The 19,854-nt window shown below is 40.1% G+C and overlaps 1 protein-coding gene across 1 annotated transcript; it reads right to left on the reverse strand.

Annotated features, from left to right (window-relative positions):
• Window positions 1-17,150: 17,150 nt before the first annotated feature.
• On the reverse strand, window positions 17,151-17,954 carry lrrc3 (leucine rich repeat containing 3). The gene has a single exon (XM_026377029.1). The coding sequence runs from the start codon at window positions 17,952-17,954 to the stop codon at window positions 17,151-17,153; it is 804 nt and encodes a 267-aa protein (XP_026232814.1).
• Window positions 17,955-19,854: the final 1,900 nt, after the last annotated feature.

Below are 19,854 nucleotides of genomic sequence, written 5' to 3' on the forward strand. Positions count from 1 at the left end.
TGCTCATTTTATTAGACAACAGATACACAGACAATGGAAGCCATTGAGGCATTACCACCACTATAAATAACTCCACTTGGAGTTTAAACTGTTTACAGCATCAACTCTCCAATTCACGAACCAGGACACGCATCTGTGTGTATTTCCCAGAGGAGATACAAAAAGGGACAAAGCACCTCCCAGATTGTGTTTCAGTCTGAGCTCCATCGCTTTCACAGTTCACAGTATTTACTATAATATGTTCACCTGATTTAGAAATAGATTTGTCAACTGTGTTCCTATTTGACCGTTTACTGTACAGTACTCAGTAATCCAGAAGCTCTGTTCTCCTGCTTCCTGCTCTGCTATAATTGGATGCTGCAAAGAGGCTTTCTTATGGCAACAATATGGCCTTATTAAGGTGAAGCATCCTGAAAAGTTCCCTATACTCTCATTATATTTTTTTTTCCTCTCAGTAAGAAATAAAAGTGAAACTAACAAAACGACTTACTGCAGAGGTCTCTTTTCCTTGTGCATCCCCTCCCCCAGAAGAGAGGAAATGTTAGATGGTGTGGGTGTAATTAATTTCAGTCACCACTAAACTATCTCCACTGACACAGCAGGGGCCAGTGGCTGACATATGCAGCTACCACAAGCTGCTCATCTTCCTGGAGGGAATAGGGCAGAGCAGACGTATCTCCTCTTTCTTTGCCTTACTTCTTTATTGGTTACAACTTGACACCAGAAGTGCTTGTCCCTCTGTTTATCACTTCAAGGCTTAGGGGCCAGCTCAATAAATCCCCTGTGTATTGTAAGACCGTTTTCCCTTTTATAAGGAACAACCACTGCTGTTTTGCTGTGACACAGATCTCTTGGTTTGACTCTTTTTGGAATGATAGGCGCCGTGCCAAATGGGGCAGAGAAACAGGTCAGCTGCAGGTGCTGCAAAGGATGGGAATGCTCCAAACCGACAAGCTCTTAGGTGTGCATCACACGCTTTAATGAGATTTCAGTACGAGTAGACATACTGTCATTAAAATTTCAGACAAGGTTTCATGCTGGTTGTGGCTAACATGGTGGGATACTAAACAAATACAGTGGCAAGAAAAAAGATGTGAACCTTTTAGAATTTCATTGTTTTCTGTATAAATTTGTCAGAAAATGTGATCGGATCTTCTTCTAAGTCAAGAGTATTAACAAATATAATGTGGCTAAAATAATAACACAAAAACAACCATAAAAGCCTCATAGTGATAGTGAAAAAAGAAAAAAAAAAGCTTACTGGAGTCAGGTGCTAGGATACCCAGAGTCTTGTTTTGGAGGTGTGGACTTGAGCTACATCGACTGTCAAAAACCACTCAACTTTTAGAGTTTGCTCCTCAGAAGAAGAATACGCTTGTATGAGCCTTGTCTGACCAAAAGGAGCTTTCAGAGGATCTACGATCGAGAATTGTCGATTTAAATAAAGCTGGAAAAGGTTACAAAGTGATGTCAAAGACTTTAGATATCCACCAGTCTACAGTTAGACGAACAATATATCTTTGGACTGTGGCTACTTTACCAAGAAGTGAATGGTCTTTTAGTTATGTTACTAAACTGCAAACGTGATTATGATTGTGTACAGTAGGGAATCAGCACATGTTTTATGCCTTAATACAATACACAGTACTGTATACTGACATACTGAATGAATGAAACCCTGCATTTATTAAAAAGAAGTGAGTCATAAAGAGGTAGTCCGGGTGGGCAAAAGACAAGACAAAAATGTCTGTTGAAGAAAATAGTCCAAACCTAACCCTCTCTCTAACTCTCAACCAAATCCCGTGAGTGTCACTAACAGCATGTTAAAAAAACATAGAATAAAACTGCAGTGACAGAAACTGGATACTGAACTGCAGGACTAACTATTTTGGGAACATTTGACTTTGACTTGCCATTTACGTTCATTGTCCACACTGTACAGTTATGTTTCCTCCAAGACTATTTGCATTTGCAGTTTCATTGTATTAATTGTTCATTTTTAGGAACCAGTGTTGGTCTATTCATGCCATGCACTTCAAAAAAATTGGTTTCTACAGAAAAAGCGCTTTAGACACAGCTAACAAACATATAGATGGATTCTTACTAAAGGCGACTGGACATTTCAGCTTTTAAACAACTCAAATTACTCACACATGAGAAAATAAAAGGTTTATATAGAATAATTATCAGCTGTGGATTAAGACACATTTAAAGGGCTAATGTTTATCGTAGCATGGCAGTGTGTGTGGGATTCAAAGTTAATTACAGTGCCCGTGTTAATCATCATGAAAGAACATCACATGCAGAGCTGCACTGTGGCTCACTGATATGTTTTTAATAGTTCTGGTAAAACATTATGAATTGCAAGGATTTAAGAACACCAGCAATACATTTGAGTTAAATAAATGTATTGTCTGCTTCGGTTTTGTTCACAGTAGGAAAACCATGAAGACATGTAACAGTCTCACATCTACACATACAGAATGTACTAAATGTTATTTTATTTACAATGCCCGTCCAAAGAAAAGTCACACACTCTAATATTTCATTGGACCTCCTTTAGCTTAGCTTAGATCCTACTAAGATCTTTTATTGATGATGGGAGAGTCAGACCGCTGCCATCAGGGAAGAAAAACTCCAACTCCACTCAACTGACCTCATTCTAGTCAGCTAACACATAACATTGGTGAACCTAGACCTGACCAACTGCAGCAACCCCAGATCATAGCACTGCCCCCACAGGCCCTGTACGGTAGACACTAGACATGATGGGTGCATCACGTCACCCTCCTCTCTTCTTACCCTGATGCACCCATCACTCTGGAACAGGGTAAATCTGGACTCATCAGACCACATGACCTTCTTCCTTTGAACAGTTGTTAACCCAGTTTTAGTAGTTTTATCAATCTCCTTAGATGTTTTCTTTGCTTGATTCTTGCCAATAATTTGACCCTTCTGAAACAAACTAACATCTTTTCCATAGGATGTGTCTTCTGACATGGTTGAAAAAGAAATGAGAAGCTGCTCACTGCATCAGTGGGTTAAATAACTTGGTGCCACCTGAATAATCATCCATGCAGTAATTATTCAATGAGAGGCTCTCACCTATTTACTTGTGATTTTTATGTCGATTTATTTAGCTTTGGTTGAAAACAACTCTTTCTACAGCAACAATCATGTTCATCTACATTCATATAAACCTAATACACGTACTGAAGAGCTCCTACAAGACACAACATTACAGATACAAGACTATCAGATTTAATCAGTATTTCAAGAACACATAGGTAATAAGATTTCAAGCATCTGGTGAGCATCACCTTCTCCGGAGCTGAGAAACCTTGCAGGGAGAAGTCCAATTTGAAGCAGTGTAGACTTTTCGAGGTTTTGAATCTTTACAACCAGATCGCGGCTTATTGCCTCTGTGGCCATTCATCTGTTTGAAACATAATGTGACAAACATTTCACCTGTTATCATCTTGAAGCTTTTTTGCACTGCATGTCTAACATGGCATTCTGCTTTGAGTTTTCCGCTGGCTATGACCTTGCTGCTGTGATAATACAGAGAGTATTAGATTACAGCAAAGCCATTACAGGAATGTTGCAGCCATTTGTTGCACTTTTTGTCTAATGTTGCAATTTACCTTCAGTTTTTCTGTTGGCCATTGCTTTGTGGAAATATTTCTCAAACTAGTAATTATGAGCTGAACAATGTCAAATTATTGATACAATTTCAAATAACAAAAAAGATCTAATGTGTTTTAAAGAAAAACATGCAAAAGGTGTGCACACCAAATTATGCTGTATGTCCTTTAGATGCCCTTTAGCTGTGTAAGCAGGACATCTAAAAATAGCTCATGTCCCTGCTTTGTTAACATCCTTAAAGCAGTTGAGCTGGTCCAGCTTGCCTCAAGCACAAAGGCGATTGGATGATGAATATCAGGATGAATCAATGCCACTGCCAAAGAAACACTTAGGAGTAATCAACAGCCACTGAGAAGCACGAAGAGCAAATCATTGTCATTTTTACTGGGCATTATCACCCTCCTCTATAACCATGAGCTTCAGTAAAGTGAACTATTGAGGTGGGAATGCAGGACACTTCTGCTTAGTGATTTTCTTTATAGCTGATAATAAAAAACGAATGTCAATCAAAATGGACAGTTTAGCCTCGAAGAGTTAAATTTGTTGTTGTTGTTCTATCCATTATGAGGTTTTTATGGTTGTTCTCAAAAAAGACATGACAGATAAGAATTTGTTTTTGTGTTATTACTTTAGGCACATTATATGTGTTAATACTCTTGACTTAGATGAAGATCAGATCACACTGCATGACAAATGAATGCAGAAAACCATGAAATTCCAAAACGTTGACATATTTTTTCTTGCCACTGTATTTTTTCTTTTCTTTTTCAAACTAATCTTGATTTGTTTGTGCCAAACACTCCTCACTTGTCTTTCTGCAAGTTAATGAATGCATGGGGTTTCTGCCCAGCAACTGATTGTTTAAAGGATGAAAATGCACCATAGCATAGCAGGGTGTGCTGACATACTACACTAAGGGTCTGATGTACTAAAGGGCTGCGTGTACAAAAACATGCAAATGCAAAGTTGATAACACCCCCAAATACATGTGAAGACTGATCTACTACGACTGTAGACTAAGGAGTGGTTCTTTAAAATTAGTAAAATAGCACAAGCGAAAACGCAAATACATAAATTGTGTACAGGAATCTTAAGTCCACATATTCTCATAATGTGCGACACAACTTAGCACTTGCTATTTGGGATCATAGTAAATTAGGCACTAGGCCTTCTGACAGGTTGACATTGCTTCTGTGACTCAAATCCACCCACTTTCCAACTAATGAACTTTGCAGACACTTGAGTTAGGAAGACATTATCTTATTTAGCGCTTTATGAAACACACTCTCACACGCTCTAATGAACAGAGCGCTCTCAACAAATGTGATTCTCTTTGCCAATTTGCATACAGATACAGAATAATTCAATGCTGTAATCACATCTTTGAAATCATAAGCTGCATTGAAGAGCAATGGAGCAGAAGCTCTAATCTGTCATCTCTAACAAAGAGCATCTTTTGTTGTGTTTGTAATAAAATATTCACATAGGATTCACATTACACAGAAAGCAGATGACCCGTCTTCTCTTCAAATGTCATTTCCAGACACTGTTTTGACTGTGATCTGCTAATAGAGTGTGTTCAAAGAGTGCAGGGTGGATTATAAGTTCTGCTGTGGCCTAAATATGATGAACACTGGCGTGATGTAAAGCAGGCGCAGCGCCTCCTGATCCTCAATGCCACCTCTAAGAGCCCAACAGCTGTTGGGATAGATTGCAATCTGATGGTAATTTGATTAGAAAATGGAACAGTGTCCGGTCCAAGCAGGTCACTCAACCAGTTTACTGCCATTGTGAGGATGTGCCACATGTGCAGACGTATAACTGTATGTGCAGGCAATGAAAAAACTCAAAAGGTGTGTGTTTAAAAGGCGCAGTTCACTCAGATTACAAAGAACCCATGTATAACCCTAACCCTAGCCATTCCAGGGTATTTTTAGAAAAAGATAAGTTGTTTCTTGCTCTTTTTTTCTCTTCAGAACAATGGAATTCCACTATTTCAGAAGCAGATATTGTAGGTGGGAAACCTTGTCTTTGTGATTTTAAGAGGTCCTTTCCCTCCAATGAGCATGGCACATTATGTAGGACATGTTATTGTCCAAGTTGAGATTGTTGTTGTTTCCACACATGCACAGTATACAGGACAGGGAAACTATATGTTGTTTAAATGTCATTAAACATGGATTTAAACCTGTACCAGTCTATTTGGCACAGTGGCACAGCACCCAAACGTCTTAGTGCTTGGTGAGGTGTAGTTCCTGCTGCAGAGGGAAGTGTTTATGCCTAATCATCTCATATTTATAGTCAGGTGTTGTGGCATGACTCTGTTAAAGGCTGAGCTAAAATCAATCAATACCATCCTCATGCACTGAGGAATGAGTTTTTCTCCAGTTGGGACGGGACTGAAAGGCAAATATTACTGTGTACTCTGTGAGAGCAATGGAGAGTCTGGACATAATGTGCTATAGAAGCAGCATCTCAAAGCACTTTATTATGTTCAATCACGCAGTGCAAGTCTCGAGAGCACATCATCCTACTGTTTTGTTTTGATTGACAGTAGAGAGGGTCTTTCTCACTCCCCCTGCCTGCATCATCTTGTGGGGTCTGCATGTTATTTTGCCTGTCAATTGTGCAAAGAAGTTGTTTAGTGCTTCTGGAATAAAGACATCACTGTCAGCAGTGTGTGGTGGGTCTTTATAGTCCATGATGGCACACACACCCTTCTACAGGCATAAAGTGTTTCTGCTGTCAGCAATGTGGACATTGATTTTTGCATAGTTTCATTTTGCTTTGTCAGCCACTGTCAGCCATGGGGTGTCATTTACCATTGAGTGGATAGTTTAATTCACTGTAACCAATACCACCACTGATGCAGGTTGTCACAGTGGCTTGCAGGTCACTGTGACCTTTATAAGAAGCAGTTTCTTTGGCATTCAGCCAACAGCTGTAAGAAAGGGGCAGGAACCATGTAAGTATCTGGCAATGGCGCCCCCAAAGGGGAGGCCAGGGGGGGCCTAGGGCCGCCATGTTGGATCAGTGAATCCATGTGTATTATTTCATCAAAACATGTATCTTTTCTATGTTGTAACACTAATATACTAATATTTAAGGTGAACCTACAAATTATATTGCATTATTCTAATTGTATTATTATTATTATTGTTATGATTTTCTTACTGCATAGATCATTCCCTTCCTTTGGGGAGGGGTAACTGATATAACATTCACTCTATTCACTGGCTTCATTCAGCCACCCCTATAAACATTTTCTGGGGTACTGGAATCTGGATTGTCCAGAGGGTTCAGGTGAACAGGATGCTTCTTAAACAAGCATCAACAAGCATTTAATGTACATATTTATTGTGTCAGTGATCACTTTAGGGGATCAGTGTCTGTTCATATCAAAGATGAGTTCAGAAACGTAATATTTTTAACCTGTCCAGTGTCTTAAACTAAGTTACCTCAATGCATCATTTACATGGTTAACAAACATTTCCTGCAGGTAGGAAAAAAATGTGACTAGGGCATCCTTTAAAAAACATACAGTGTCTCATTCTGAAGGTGCACTAAATCCATGTACTCAAGGTAACGCTATGGATTAAATCCATAAGACCAAGGTCTCTTTTCAGATTAGTCTACCAGGTCTCCATTAGAAGAAACAATATCTCCCTCTGTGGAGCTTTATTTTCAGTTATTATTCTTTGTTTTTGTACAAGACCTCTTCCACTGAGATGCACTACTGACACTGGTTGTTACTGGAGATTGCTCCTCTGACCTCGTTTTACACAAACAAATCAATTGCATGCTCAGTCTGAGTCACACTAAAGGAGAACATCATGATGTATGCTGAATTCGAGGCCTATTACCAGTCACAGTTTTTGTGCTGTATACAAAAGATTGCTTTGAGGCCCTGATTAGATACTGTGACATCAGAAACCAGAGAGAATGGCATTACCTTATCGATCCATATGCCCTTTGACCATCAAACTGCTTGTTCCACTTCAAATTACCCTATATGTTTAAACCTACTGCTGGTATTAGTGCACACATGGTTGCAGTTGGAACTTGCCATGGTGCCAACACTAATGATGCATCTTCAAAGGCAAACGCTTTGGTTAAATGAGCGCATGAAATGAGCAGCATCTCATTTACAATCAGCTCACACTTTGGCACAATCGCCACAAGACAATAGACAGTAATATTATCGCAAATACAATACAAGCTATTCTTTTTTTTTTTCGTCTTCTATTTTTCCATTTTGTGGTTTCAGAAGAAGACTGCAAGTCTTCTTTGTACAGTTCTATCAAAACTAAAGAGCACTTAGAGAGGCCATGCAATTTACAAACTCGAGAAACTAGAGCACAATTTACTAGTAGAAGACAAATCAGCCATACCGGAAAACATTTTGAAATATGAAAGCAAAAGCAAATAAAAGGAACATGGAAATGAGGCGGCAGGTAAACGCGTCCTAAAACACTTCCTTGGTCAGATCCTAGCCATACACACGAAACCAACAATCTCAAGACTGCCTTAAAAAATGGATTTCTCGTACCTGGAAGGTATCATTCAGACTAAGGTGAAAAGGAATGAAAGTCCTAAAGACATCCTCTGTGCATTGCATTAGAGTTTTATTGCTACAGTAAAGGTGTTTTCTACCACAGAGGAGAGCAGTGTTCGAAAGTTAATATCCTGAGTTCTTGAGAAAGGGATGTACTGTATGACCGAGACATACAGACAGTCCAAGCCAAAGTTATCCGCAAATGGCCTTGAGGTGGACAGAAATACATAATTGAGAAGAAAGATACATTCTAGTGTCATGGATGAGATGGTGCAATGTCATCCCAAGAATAATAAGAGGGCGCCTTGAGCAACCCAGAATCTGGGTAAGGTGCAATCTTATCTGTCAGCCCAAATCTTGTCTGTCAAACTGTGTTTTCTTCATACATCCCTCAAGACAAACAAATAAAAACCCATGAACCCTGCTCCACTGAAAGCATAATCACTGATAAAATTATGAAATAATTTACACTGAACACTTAGCTGCAAATGGAAAAGTTGTTATTTAATTGTCCTCTCTGCTCTACAGTTCAAAAGACTTTACCCGGGCTAATTAAGAGTTTCCTAATAACGAGTGCAGTGATGACACGGCAGTGCACCCCTCCTGGTCACTTGTCAGACCTAAACGACATTGAAAGCAGCTACATTCTCATTTGCAGGGTGTCACTTTCTCAATTCCTTTGGCATAATGATGCTAATGGCGCCCTGTTACATAGAACTACCCTCACAAACAATCTTCAGCTATGTCCAGACGCAGCATTTTATCTAACGCAGAATGTTCAGTACTGTGTTCCAGGAAGTACTTTTTTTTTTTTTTTTACTATATTTTGTCTTTTGACTTAACCTAATCTGGAGTTCTTTGTGCCTTAACCGAATCAAATCAAGCTGTTTTTACTGTATTTCCACAACTGGGCATTTATGGTGATTGTCATGACGACAGGTCAGACGCAACCACTATTATTCCCATGACATCAACCAGAGGGTACCTTTAGCATCAGTAAGGGCTTACAAAGCATCATTATCTGATGCTGTGGGATGAAAACATGTTGGCCATGTAGGAATGACTTCCTCTGGCATATTTCTGGACAATGTGAATCAGCAGTGCCATCAATACAAATTTGAGTGCAGCATCATCAAGGGATGACTTACAATGCTCCATTCATATTGCAGTATGTGCTCTAATTTTGAATGCTGGTTCTCTTGTTCGACTTTGCTCTACCTTTTATTTGGCAAACAAATAAATGTGCATTGCTAAGCAACCAGAGTCTGCTGTGCCTGCCTGCAGCCAGCTGAACACACCAGGTTCATCAGGTGGCCATGTTGTCAGACAACACTTGAAATTCAACAATACTTTTCTTGTAAAATGAGAATCCGTGTAAAGCTTTTTTACCAGAGGTGAAAGGCTGTCAACATTGAGAGGGTCAATGTCAGCGCCATAGACAATAGACAATAGTCAGTGCTGAGTACTGAGGATTACAGTGCACTGTCTGGTTCATGTTTTAAGAACTTAACAGTTGTATTGCTTGATTAAAACATTTGCTGAAAAAATAACCAAAATCTAATCAAATTTAATAAACTACATTACTCTGAAGTCGTTAAACATTGTTTATTGCATCAGACTAACTTATATCTTCTTTCAAAAGTAAACTTCCCAACACAACATAATATAAAGTCCAGTTTTGACTTTATGCTCACAGTTTTTTCAGTGATAACAGAACAAAATGTTGTTGTATTTGGTTAAAATGGCATTTATCTAAACGTACAACACTTTTTAGGAGAAAAGGTTTCTCTGGTGCAGTGATTGATGCTACTTCAGTCACTACACCCTGTGCGTTGATCTTACCACACGTCTCCTGGCCCAGCATCCACCACAGCTCTGGATGTCCCCATTTTTAAAAATCCATTTAGTGAACACTGATCTAAAGCAGGTCACCTCCATTACGGGCTACACTGAAAATCTGATTTACAACGCTGCTTGTCAGTTTCTGACATCATGCCATTGAAATTCAGGTATTGATTCAAGTCCAGCACCCTCCAAAGTTTGAAGTCGTGTATGGATAATATTTACACAAGCTTAATAACTTCCCATTAATCTCTGCAGGGGTGAAAGTGACTGCAGAAGAAAATAATTTGTGTTAATGTGTAATTCCTTTTTCTGTTTGCTTTTCTGTGGAGATTTCAATTGCCAGACATGCTCAACTGGCACGCTTCACTGAATATACAAATCAGGACCCTGTGACTCCTCATACACCGCTCTGAACTCATTAGTATTCCCAAATAGAGCAATCACTTCTCATGATGTTGGATGTCATCGAGTCAGAAGAATTGTATTATGGCACCCCTTTACTCGTAAGCCACCTTCCACACAGGTGGAAATGATGGTGAGTGAGAATGACTGCCTGGTCTTGAGCTTGAAAGAAAGCGACGGCGGCTCCTGTGTCAGCACTGCTGTTGAAATATACTGTACTGTAGCAGTACATTAATTGAACACTTTCTCCTACCAGCACCTGTAGTAGTGGAGATGATGATTGCAGTTGTCCTGTACGGGCATAATGATGAACTGCTCTGGATCCTGTGGGAAAACAAAGCGCTTTCTCATCTAAATGAGATTAATGAAAAACCACGCTGAAACTCCCAGTCCTGGGTGCCTTTGCAAGTAATTTGCTGATGTGGTACAGAGTCAGTAAGATCTTAATAAAAAAACTGATGATCAAAATATCCAGTGATTTATTTTTGGCAAAGTTACAAAACACACTTTACTGTAAATATGATACTGCACAGACATGATGCATTATTTCACCAAATGTGGCACACATATGACTTTACTGTCCAGTCATGCAGCTATAGAACACCAGGGCCTCGCCGGTAATGCTTATTGTTATAATATGAGATGTGTGAACCAGCACTGGCATTATTTGAAGCGCTCAGGCTCCTCTAGTCAAAATGAAAAACCTGCGCCTTTAAAGTAATTTAAAATGACATGTTTTCCTTGACTCTTCAGGACCCATTTCAGTGTTTGAACATTCTAAAACGTTGGTGGTTAAGTTGTCTGAAATAAGCCAGCATATCAGTATCCATGAAGCTAGAGAGATTTTGGCATGTGGCTAGTTATCGTCTTGCTCAAGGACACTTTGATGCAGCGAGACACCATTTCACCATTTCAGAGAATCCAGTCTGTGACCTTTCTTTGGCAGTGCATCTGCCACCTGCTGCCTGTGTCCTCCAAATGGCCCGAACTGTCCAAATCTAAGAGGTCTGAGAGTTTGAGGCTGGTGAAGTGCAGTAAGGGCTGAAACTAGGAATAATTCAAACTGTCATACTGTAAATGGTCGATTAGAGAAAACACATATTTTGTTTGAGATCAACACAGGATAAAGGTTTCTTTGTCAAGTGCAAACCTGAAGGAAGCTAATGGTGCTCACAAATCAGCAGTTTGGAATAAATATTGAATAGTTTAGTCCTGGATCAGTATTAAAACAATTAAATCACAGTATCTCTGCATGGCAAGAATTAGTTCAGCTCAGTTTTCCCCCTGTTAATATAAAAATGGGAGTAAATTAAATATCCAATGGCCAAAATCAAACTAAACCAATCAAACAATTGATGGAGATTCAATTATTATAGAAACAAATATTCACTGATTTCACATCCAGCATTTATACATGAATCCTTTGCAAATGCTTGCTGCAAACAGTATTGTTATGGTTGTAAAGGAAGGTCAGTTATTCTGACTGCAGCTTTAGGTACAAAGTGCATATCTCATGAGGTTTTTTATTCATTCTGACTACTGTAGTGTGATTTGTGGTACTTTCATGATTTTGTATCACAACACTAAAAACACAAGGCTCTTACAATGCACTCATTAGACCATCCACAAATTCACAGAAGATAATGAGTGTACAGGCTGCGTATACTGTCAAAACATGACGTTTGTGTTACATTTGCTTCCACTGTCAGACTTTAAATCCTTGGTGGAGGAAAACAGCATGTCGACCTTTAGCCCTTGAAACACAATGACTTACAGTCCTATGTGTTCACTTAGCTGACTTGGATTTGGGTGGATTCAGGTACAGCTTACACAAGGTAGCCAAATCAACCAGAGAGGCTGCAGTGAGTGCCTGTAGAACAACTTGACCCACAATGATGCACAGCAGATGTGGCACAGACTGCATCTTATGACAGATTACAATCCTCAAATCAACACGAGTTCTCTGCTGAAAGCACGGACCAAGGTGCTGTTCATAGCAAAGGTATCTTATTGAAGAGCTGATAAGTGTGCAGTCATCAACCGTCCAAGGACAATGTTAGTAGAGGTTTTATGCACATACAGACTAACAAGGTCATTTGATGCACTGCTACCAAAACACAGGACCTGATTAACCCAAGCTATAATAGCCAACTAAACTAAGGCTTGTGTCAGTTTACATCAAAGTTTTGTGATGAATATAGAAAATACACACAAAATCAATTGTGTACCAATTGGAGCTCTTATGGTAGAGTCCTTGGGTTTTTTCCTGCTTTTCCCATTTTATAACCCAGTAGAAAAAGAAAACAATCAAGGTCTAAGAATGTTAAATGTCAGTTGCACTGGAGATCTGTACCTGCTGAGTCTGGGAAAGGTGCTGGATGCTGCAGCAACACTTCCTAACAAGAAGGAGTGACATCCACTTCCTCTTGTCTTCCCTATAAGATGAGTCAGGGTCTAACATTAATTAAAATGTTAATGATATTTCAATGAACAGATGGTGTAAAGGGTAAACAGCCAGGATGAACAAGCACATGAAGGCGAGTGGGTCACATTCCTCCTAAGTGTGTCGTTCTACATGTTAATAACCAGGGAATAACAAACAATTACATTCTCCATCGAGGCAAAAAAAATGATTGGATGTCAAGAGGATGTTCATGGGGAGGACTAAAGACCAACGCAAAGATAGGAAATGCTTACCACATACACAATATTCTCTCTCTCTGAGTTACTATGGGAACAGAAATATCAGTTTTAAGAGGTCCCAGAGGGCCAAAGGCAGCAAACACTCACACACTGATCAGATATTTTGAAATAGGTTACATCAGAGGTGTATTCTGAGTGGTGTGTCCACAGCATTTACAGTCATTTACAGTGCAGCCAAACAAACTCATGGAGAAGTGGAGAGGGTGAAAGAGGTAGGTTGTTCATAGAAGAGTTGCTTCCTGTGAGCTTCAATTCACATTTGTGCCGTTATCTTTAAACAAAGTAAATAAATGAAAATAAATGAGGTAGAAATGTTTTCAAGGAAAAGTAGCATGTAAATGCTTAAATATATGACTTTTAGTATGTGAGTATACTGAAGTACTGTACAGTAAACGTACCACCGTAGCCTACTGAAAATGAACAAATTGGCCATTGTCCTATTTTGTAGACATATTGATGAACTACATATCAATAAAGGCAGTCACGTTTGGCCAGTTGAGTAGTTTTAATGTGAAAAAGCTGGACTTGGACATGGCGACTGTGTTGGTGAGGAAGACAGCAGCTATTCTTAGACTCCTGCGGTGGACGATCGTATTTTAAAGTAACATAAATGAACATGTCTGTCTGAGTCAAGCTCTGCAGGCGAGATCAACAGAAGACAAAATGGATCGGTCACTGTTTTTTTTTTGTGTGTGTGTGTGTGTGTCGGTGTGTGTTTTCTGTTTTTTTAATCGCTGCTCGTGAGTTTGGCTCCACACTGAGAACTCACACGCCTCTTTCTCTTTGTGTAATAAACTGTCACCATTTGCATCCAAAAATCATTATCAGAAACTGCAAATAGCTGACAAAGAAGAAACAAGGTGCTACAACAAAAAGAGAAAAGAAATCAGCAATACGCAACACGGTGCTCGAGGTTTTAATTGCTACAGTATGTCACAAAGCTTGAGAGGCAGTGATGCTGCAGGCACAAGTTTCTCTCAGTAATGAGTCTTTCATAGATTTCTGCACTGTGTATTCAAACTATTGACTCGATCAGCCAAAAGCATACCTCACTCATATGAAAGAGGGCGTGCTTCTGTGGACACTCTTTGACGCGCAATTGCTTGGAAGATTAAAAATCTATTATTTATTATGGTAATGCCAGCTGAGACTCCTCCATCTTCAAACTTCCTTAAAAAGTAAAAGAGCCAAAATCCTTGACTGCTGGTAAATCGACGTAACTAATGAGTAGTTAGTAACATGTATACATGAACAGAGGGTGCAAACCAGACAAATGTTTGGGACCCCCAAAACATTTGAGAAAAGGGGCCCCCAGTGGAAACACATGGCATTTTTTTGCAATGATAGTTAAGTAGATACAGTATTTCATTTCAAATTGGAATCTGTAAGTGTGACTGTCAAACTGGAAGTGTAAAAAACTGTTTCTTCACATCCAGCATTTAACTCTTTGAATTCTGATCATTTTCAGGGCGCGTGTTGAGCTTCTTTGTCCGGGCAGAGAAAGAAATGACTTCACTGCTTTATACAATACTTTGAGGAGACTGAATTGTCTTGGAAAGGAATTTTTATTTTCAAATGCTGGAGATAAAAACGAACACACAGTAATTACTGAAACACACACATTTTGTACATTATTATAACATGATTATCACAAAATTCTTTGAGCCCTTTCATTTCGATCACACAAATACAAAGCTCACAAACGAATCTGACTATTGATGAGGAAAAGACACTGAACAATTACAAGTTGTCAAAGACTTTACAAACACTTCACGTGGATGGCAGGTGTATTCCTTTGGACTGTAAAAACTGGATACAGCACAAACACTGTTGTATGACAGGTCAGGACTACACGGACAGACACTTCTGTAAAAAAGAAACCTACAGCAGTAGAAAACTTTTACGCAAAAATTAAAAACAAGTCTCTAACTAGACTAGGTCAAGTATTTTTTTGATTATTTTACCTGTTTTAACTACTAGATGAATGAGTATCCCCTCATGACGGGATAAGCTCTGTCATTATCATTTAGCACACATTATTGTCCTTCCTCTTTAAAAATCCATCAATCTGGGTTTTAACACGTTTATGACTCAGCCCTACACAGAAAACTGTGCCTGGGCAAGAATTAAATCTGAGATTTGCAATGCCAAGAGTGGACAGGGAGAGGACTTGACGCTCAGTGATCTGACTTGGTGCACAGTGCTGTGGTGTAGAAGTCCCAGAGAGGAGGCACTTAGACACAATCAACTCCTGACCAACAAAGTAACCCACAGGCAACAGAATCTATTGAGTTTGTGTCCAGACAACACAATGCTACAATCAAATCAACAGTAGTAATGGCTGTGTCATGCTAATTGAGCTATTGGTGGTTTGCTGCTGTGCTTCACCAACTACCATTACTACCACGTTACTGTATGTTGACATTCAACACTGTACATTCATATTAACAGTACCTTTGGCCCATAAAAACTGAAAATGATGCTGAACAAAAATGACTAGAGACAGAGCACTGTTAGTGCACGCAGGGTGTTTTAGTATGTGAGCCAGCACCAAATTCAGAAGAAACCATTGTTGTGTCAGGAGCTTTTACATTCAGTTAGACCTCAGTTAGACTGTGTGCTGCCTAAGCCTGACAGACAAGTGAGGAAGGCAGAACATCTAGTGAGATCTTTTTCCTCTGACAAAAACTAAATTGAAAGCTACTGAATATTGAATTAATGTACCAACCATCAGCTGACCAGAAAGACAGGTTATAATTCTGATTAGCGTGTTTCCTGTTGTGTACACAGCTGTAACTGTGTATAATAAATCCAAACATCAAAACATTTTTGACATCTCCTGATATGACGTGCGCAGTAGGACAGTGTGACAAAACACATGAAATGTTAGGGAACTCAGAAAAAAACCTTCTTTAATTCTTTAGTTCTTTAATGGCAGATATGCTTCTACCTTAGTTTATATATTGATGAATGGACTCCAAACAGAAGAACAACTTTACTTCTTAAGCTCTTAGGCAGGAAGTGAACAGCAAACGAGTCTATTTAGTCTGGTGCCACGAGTGGGTCAGGGTGCTATGGTGATGGCTGAGGGTGAAGTGGTACAACATGTTTCCCGGTGATGATCTACAATTTGAATTGAAGTGCTAGTGTAGTATTTCATCATTTCAAAAGGCCGTAATGTTTTTGTTTTTTTTTTTATCATGGCAATACATATAAGTGTCTTAAGTGTTCGTGGATTTTTTTTCTTACCCAAGTACAAATCCCAAATAAGAAACGTTGAACGGTGAATCAGAATCTGTGTAAGTGGGTTTTGAGGAAAGATTTGTTCCTAAGAACACTTTGTAAATGAATGATGCCCATTGTTCTTTAACGTGACATGATGCAATGGTTGCCAAGTGGAATAGTGGTGCTACCTTATTTTCTGGACCAGTAGTTTCATCAGCATGGTTTAGTGAAGGCAGGCCTGTTTTACATATGTTATGCAATCTGTATCTTGACATCTTGACTTATCTGATGACTAGCAGACGTCTCATAAAAACAGCGTTCACCTTGACTACATGGCATTTAGAGCACAGATCGATCAATAAAAAAGTAACTGGGAGACATGTTGGCCCTCTTCATTCCCCTTAGTCCCAATTCAATCACACTGTGAATCAACAGCAAAGTGGGAACAGTCATCTCTCCAGTCTAGAGCTCATCCCTAATGGAAATGTGGTTTGTTTAGTTTGTGCTTTCGCTTTCGTTGAACAGCTACATTTACTCCTAATCAAAATAAAAGTGTTGAAATAGTATGAAAGATAAAACTTAGACCAAGGATTTCGAAAAAAAGCACAATGACTAAATGAATTTAGTCAAGAAAAGACCTGAAAAACATGTGATTATGTGTTGCAACAGATTTTTAGACATTTTGTACATAACTACACATTTACTCCTGATTTACAGACACACACACACACACACACACACACACACCACACCTCCTGAGCTGTGTACGCCCTTGCTAGAGAACAGTGCTGATGGTGTCACAGTCTTTGTTGATCTGCGAGCTGCTAGGCAGCGACTTCAGGTACTCCAGGTGCCGCCTAGCATCCTCCTGATTGTGTCTCACGTAGTAGATGACATACGCGATCACCATGGTGAACCATCCGAACATGGTGACAAACATGGCTACATCAGTGGTCTTGTGGTGAAAGTTGCAGAAGTTGATCCCTGAGTCCAGCACCTGGATTACCGGTTTGCCTGCGTATTCCTCCTGCACCGCTGTGTGGCAGATCACCTCGTTGACTGTCTCGGGGTCCAGCCGCAGCTCCCTCAGGACCTCCTGCAGTGTGCACTCGCAATGCCACGGGTTGTTGGAGAGACTGATTTTCGCTCGAAGACGGGCAAACGCCTCCTTGGGAACACTTTGGATATGATTGTTTGAAAGGTCCAGGACCAGGAGGCTGTCAGAAACACCTTGAAATGCTCCAACGTCCACAGTCTCAATGTCATTGTTAGACAGATCCACCTCCTGAAGGTAGTGCAGTTCTCTAAAGGCGTGGTTGGGAACGTGGGTGATGTGGTTGGACGCCAGAAGCAGGACGACAGTATCTCTTGGAAGATCTGATGGGATCTTCTCCAAGTTGCGAGACATGCACTGCACCACAGTCATGCCACTCTTCTGTATACAGTGACAGCCTGTGGGACAAGCCATCACCTTCTGTGCACTTGCAGTAAATAATGCAAAGAGCAAGGTCCACAAGAGGGCGAGGCCATCGAATGTAAGGGGTTTCCTGGGCATATCAGGCCCAGCAAAGTCCCGCATGTTCAGCAGTGACCTCCCACAAGAGCAATCATAGTTTCACCTGGTTTTTTGGCATTAAATTGCTTTTAAAATGCCAAAATTATCCGGTTATTCACCAGACATGGGGGCGTATCATGAGATAATCCTTCAAAATTGATTTGATAGAGTTTCATATAATCTTTTGAAAAGGGTTTCAAAAGAGCTCACCCAAACATTGAGCTGCTCACTGAGCATATTCCTGCAGGGAACTGTAATCTCAGGTTTATTGTGAGGCTGTTGAAAGCTTCAGCGAGCCAGGAGCAGGAGAAGCAACACAGGAATCGACATGTCACGGGCACTGAAAGAATCAAAAAAGACAGAGAGAGTTATTCTTGAACCCAAAAAAAGAAACAAACAAAGAAAGAAAAAAACTAATTACTGGTTCTTAACTGCATTGAGAGATGGTAATATACAAAAAAAAAAGTACCTCAATATTCTTGGCAGACTCTCGCAAAGCCTTGTCTTAGTGCACAAGCAATTGTCTTTGTCTTGATGAGTTGAGTAAACACTATTCCCACAATGTTTACGAAATGTCTAATTTGATTATTGAGGAAAATCCATTTCACTTTAGGAAATCTCATAAACAGACCGGAATCCCTGCCAACATTTTCTCATTCAATTTGAATAAAGACGGCAATATAGTGAACGCCTCATCTCTCTTTGACTCCAGCAATGAGGAAACCTTTTTTTATTTTTTTTTCCCTTCATTCTCAAGGACTGCCGTGCTGACTCTCATTCAGGGGATCATGATAAGAATAACCGTAGACTCCAATTGCTCCATGTGTCCTGAGGGAGGATCATCACTTTAGCACTGCACACCCTCTGGTGGGCTAAACTAATCACACAGCAGACCCCTTGCTGTGTTCGAGGTCGTTCAGCCCACAGAGGTTTTTTTTTTCCCTTTTCCCTTTTGTCTTTTGGCAAAAGCTTCATAGTGTAAGAGCCCCCCCCCCCCCCCCCCCCCCTCACACACACACACACACACTCAACACCAACACACTCAAACACCTCAGTGGAGATGTTATATCACAACTATATCATTAGGTAGAATAGTACAAACGAGGGTTAACACCTGCAGGCTGTGCTGTGGTTTGTCCAATAATTTCTGTAGAACATTTAAAAAATAATAAATTTCAATGGAAAACTGGCTCCTAAATAGGGTACGTACACATAAGCATTTCAAACCAAGAACGTACCACAGTTTGACACTAATGTAGGACACTAAACATGTACTGTTCCTCTAAGAATAATGTGTGATTTTAACAGGCAACACCCAGAGCACAGATTCTCATGTAATAACAGGGTTTGGTAATGTTGCGGATTTTAATCACATGCGCACATTCATAGTAAAAAGAAATGTTACAATGGCAAATGAATCAATAAATAAAACTTAAAAAGAACAAGTATAGTACTTGTAGAGTTACTTACCGGGACAGAGTTTTTCTGAATGGAGGAATTACCAGCTGCTCTGCCCACACAGCAGCAGCGGAGGCAGCGGAGACGCGGTCCACGCTGCAGCGGCGCTGCTCGCGTCTGTGCCACAGTCGAAAGAAACCGGGAGCTTTAAAACAGCTACAAGAAAAAAAAATAGGAGATAACACGAAATCCAAAAAGAGCCGCCAGCTACTTCAACACGTCCGCGTTTCGGTCCGGCAGTAAGGAGAAACACGGTAAAGTTCCTGGAGGGTGTGAGGAAGTTGAAGTGGAATTACGCATCGTTCCGAATGCGCGCACTCTCTCTCTCTCTCTCACACACACACACACACACTTGTTGAGGATGATGATGATGATGATGATGGTGGTGGTGTTAGTCCTAGGAGGTGAACCATCAGCTGCACCGGTCCGACTCATCACGCGCCTCTATCCCTCTCTCTCCGAACTG

Source organism: Anabas testudineus, chromosome 21 (assembly GCF_900324465.2).
Source record: "Anabas testudineus chromosome 21, fAnaTes1.2, whole genome shotgun sequence".
Taxonomy (NCBI): domain Eukaryota; kingdom Metazoa; phylum Chordata; class Actinopteri; order Anabantiformes; family Anabantidae; genus Anabas; species Anabas testudineus.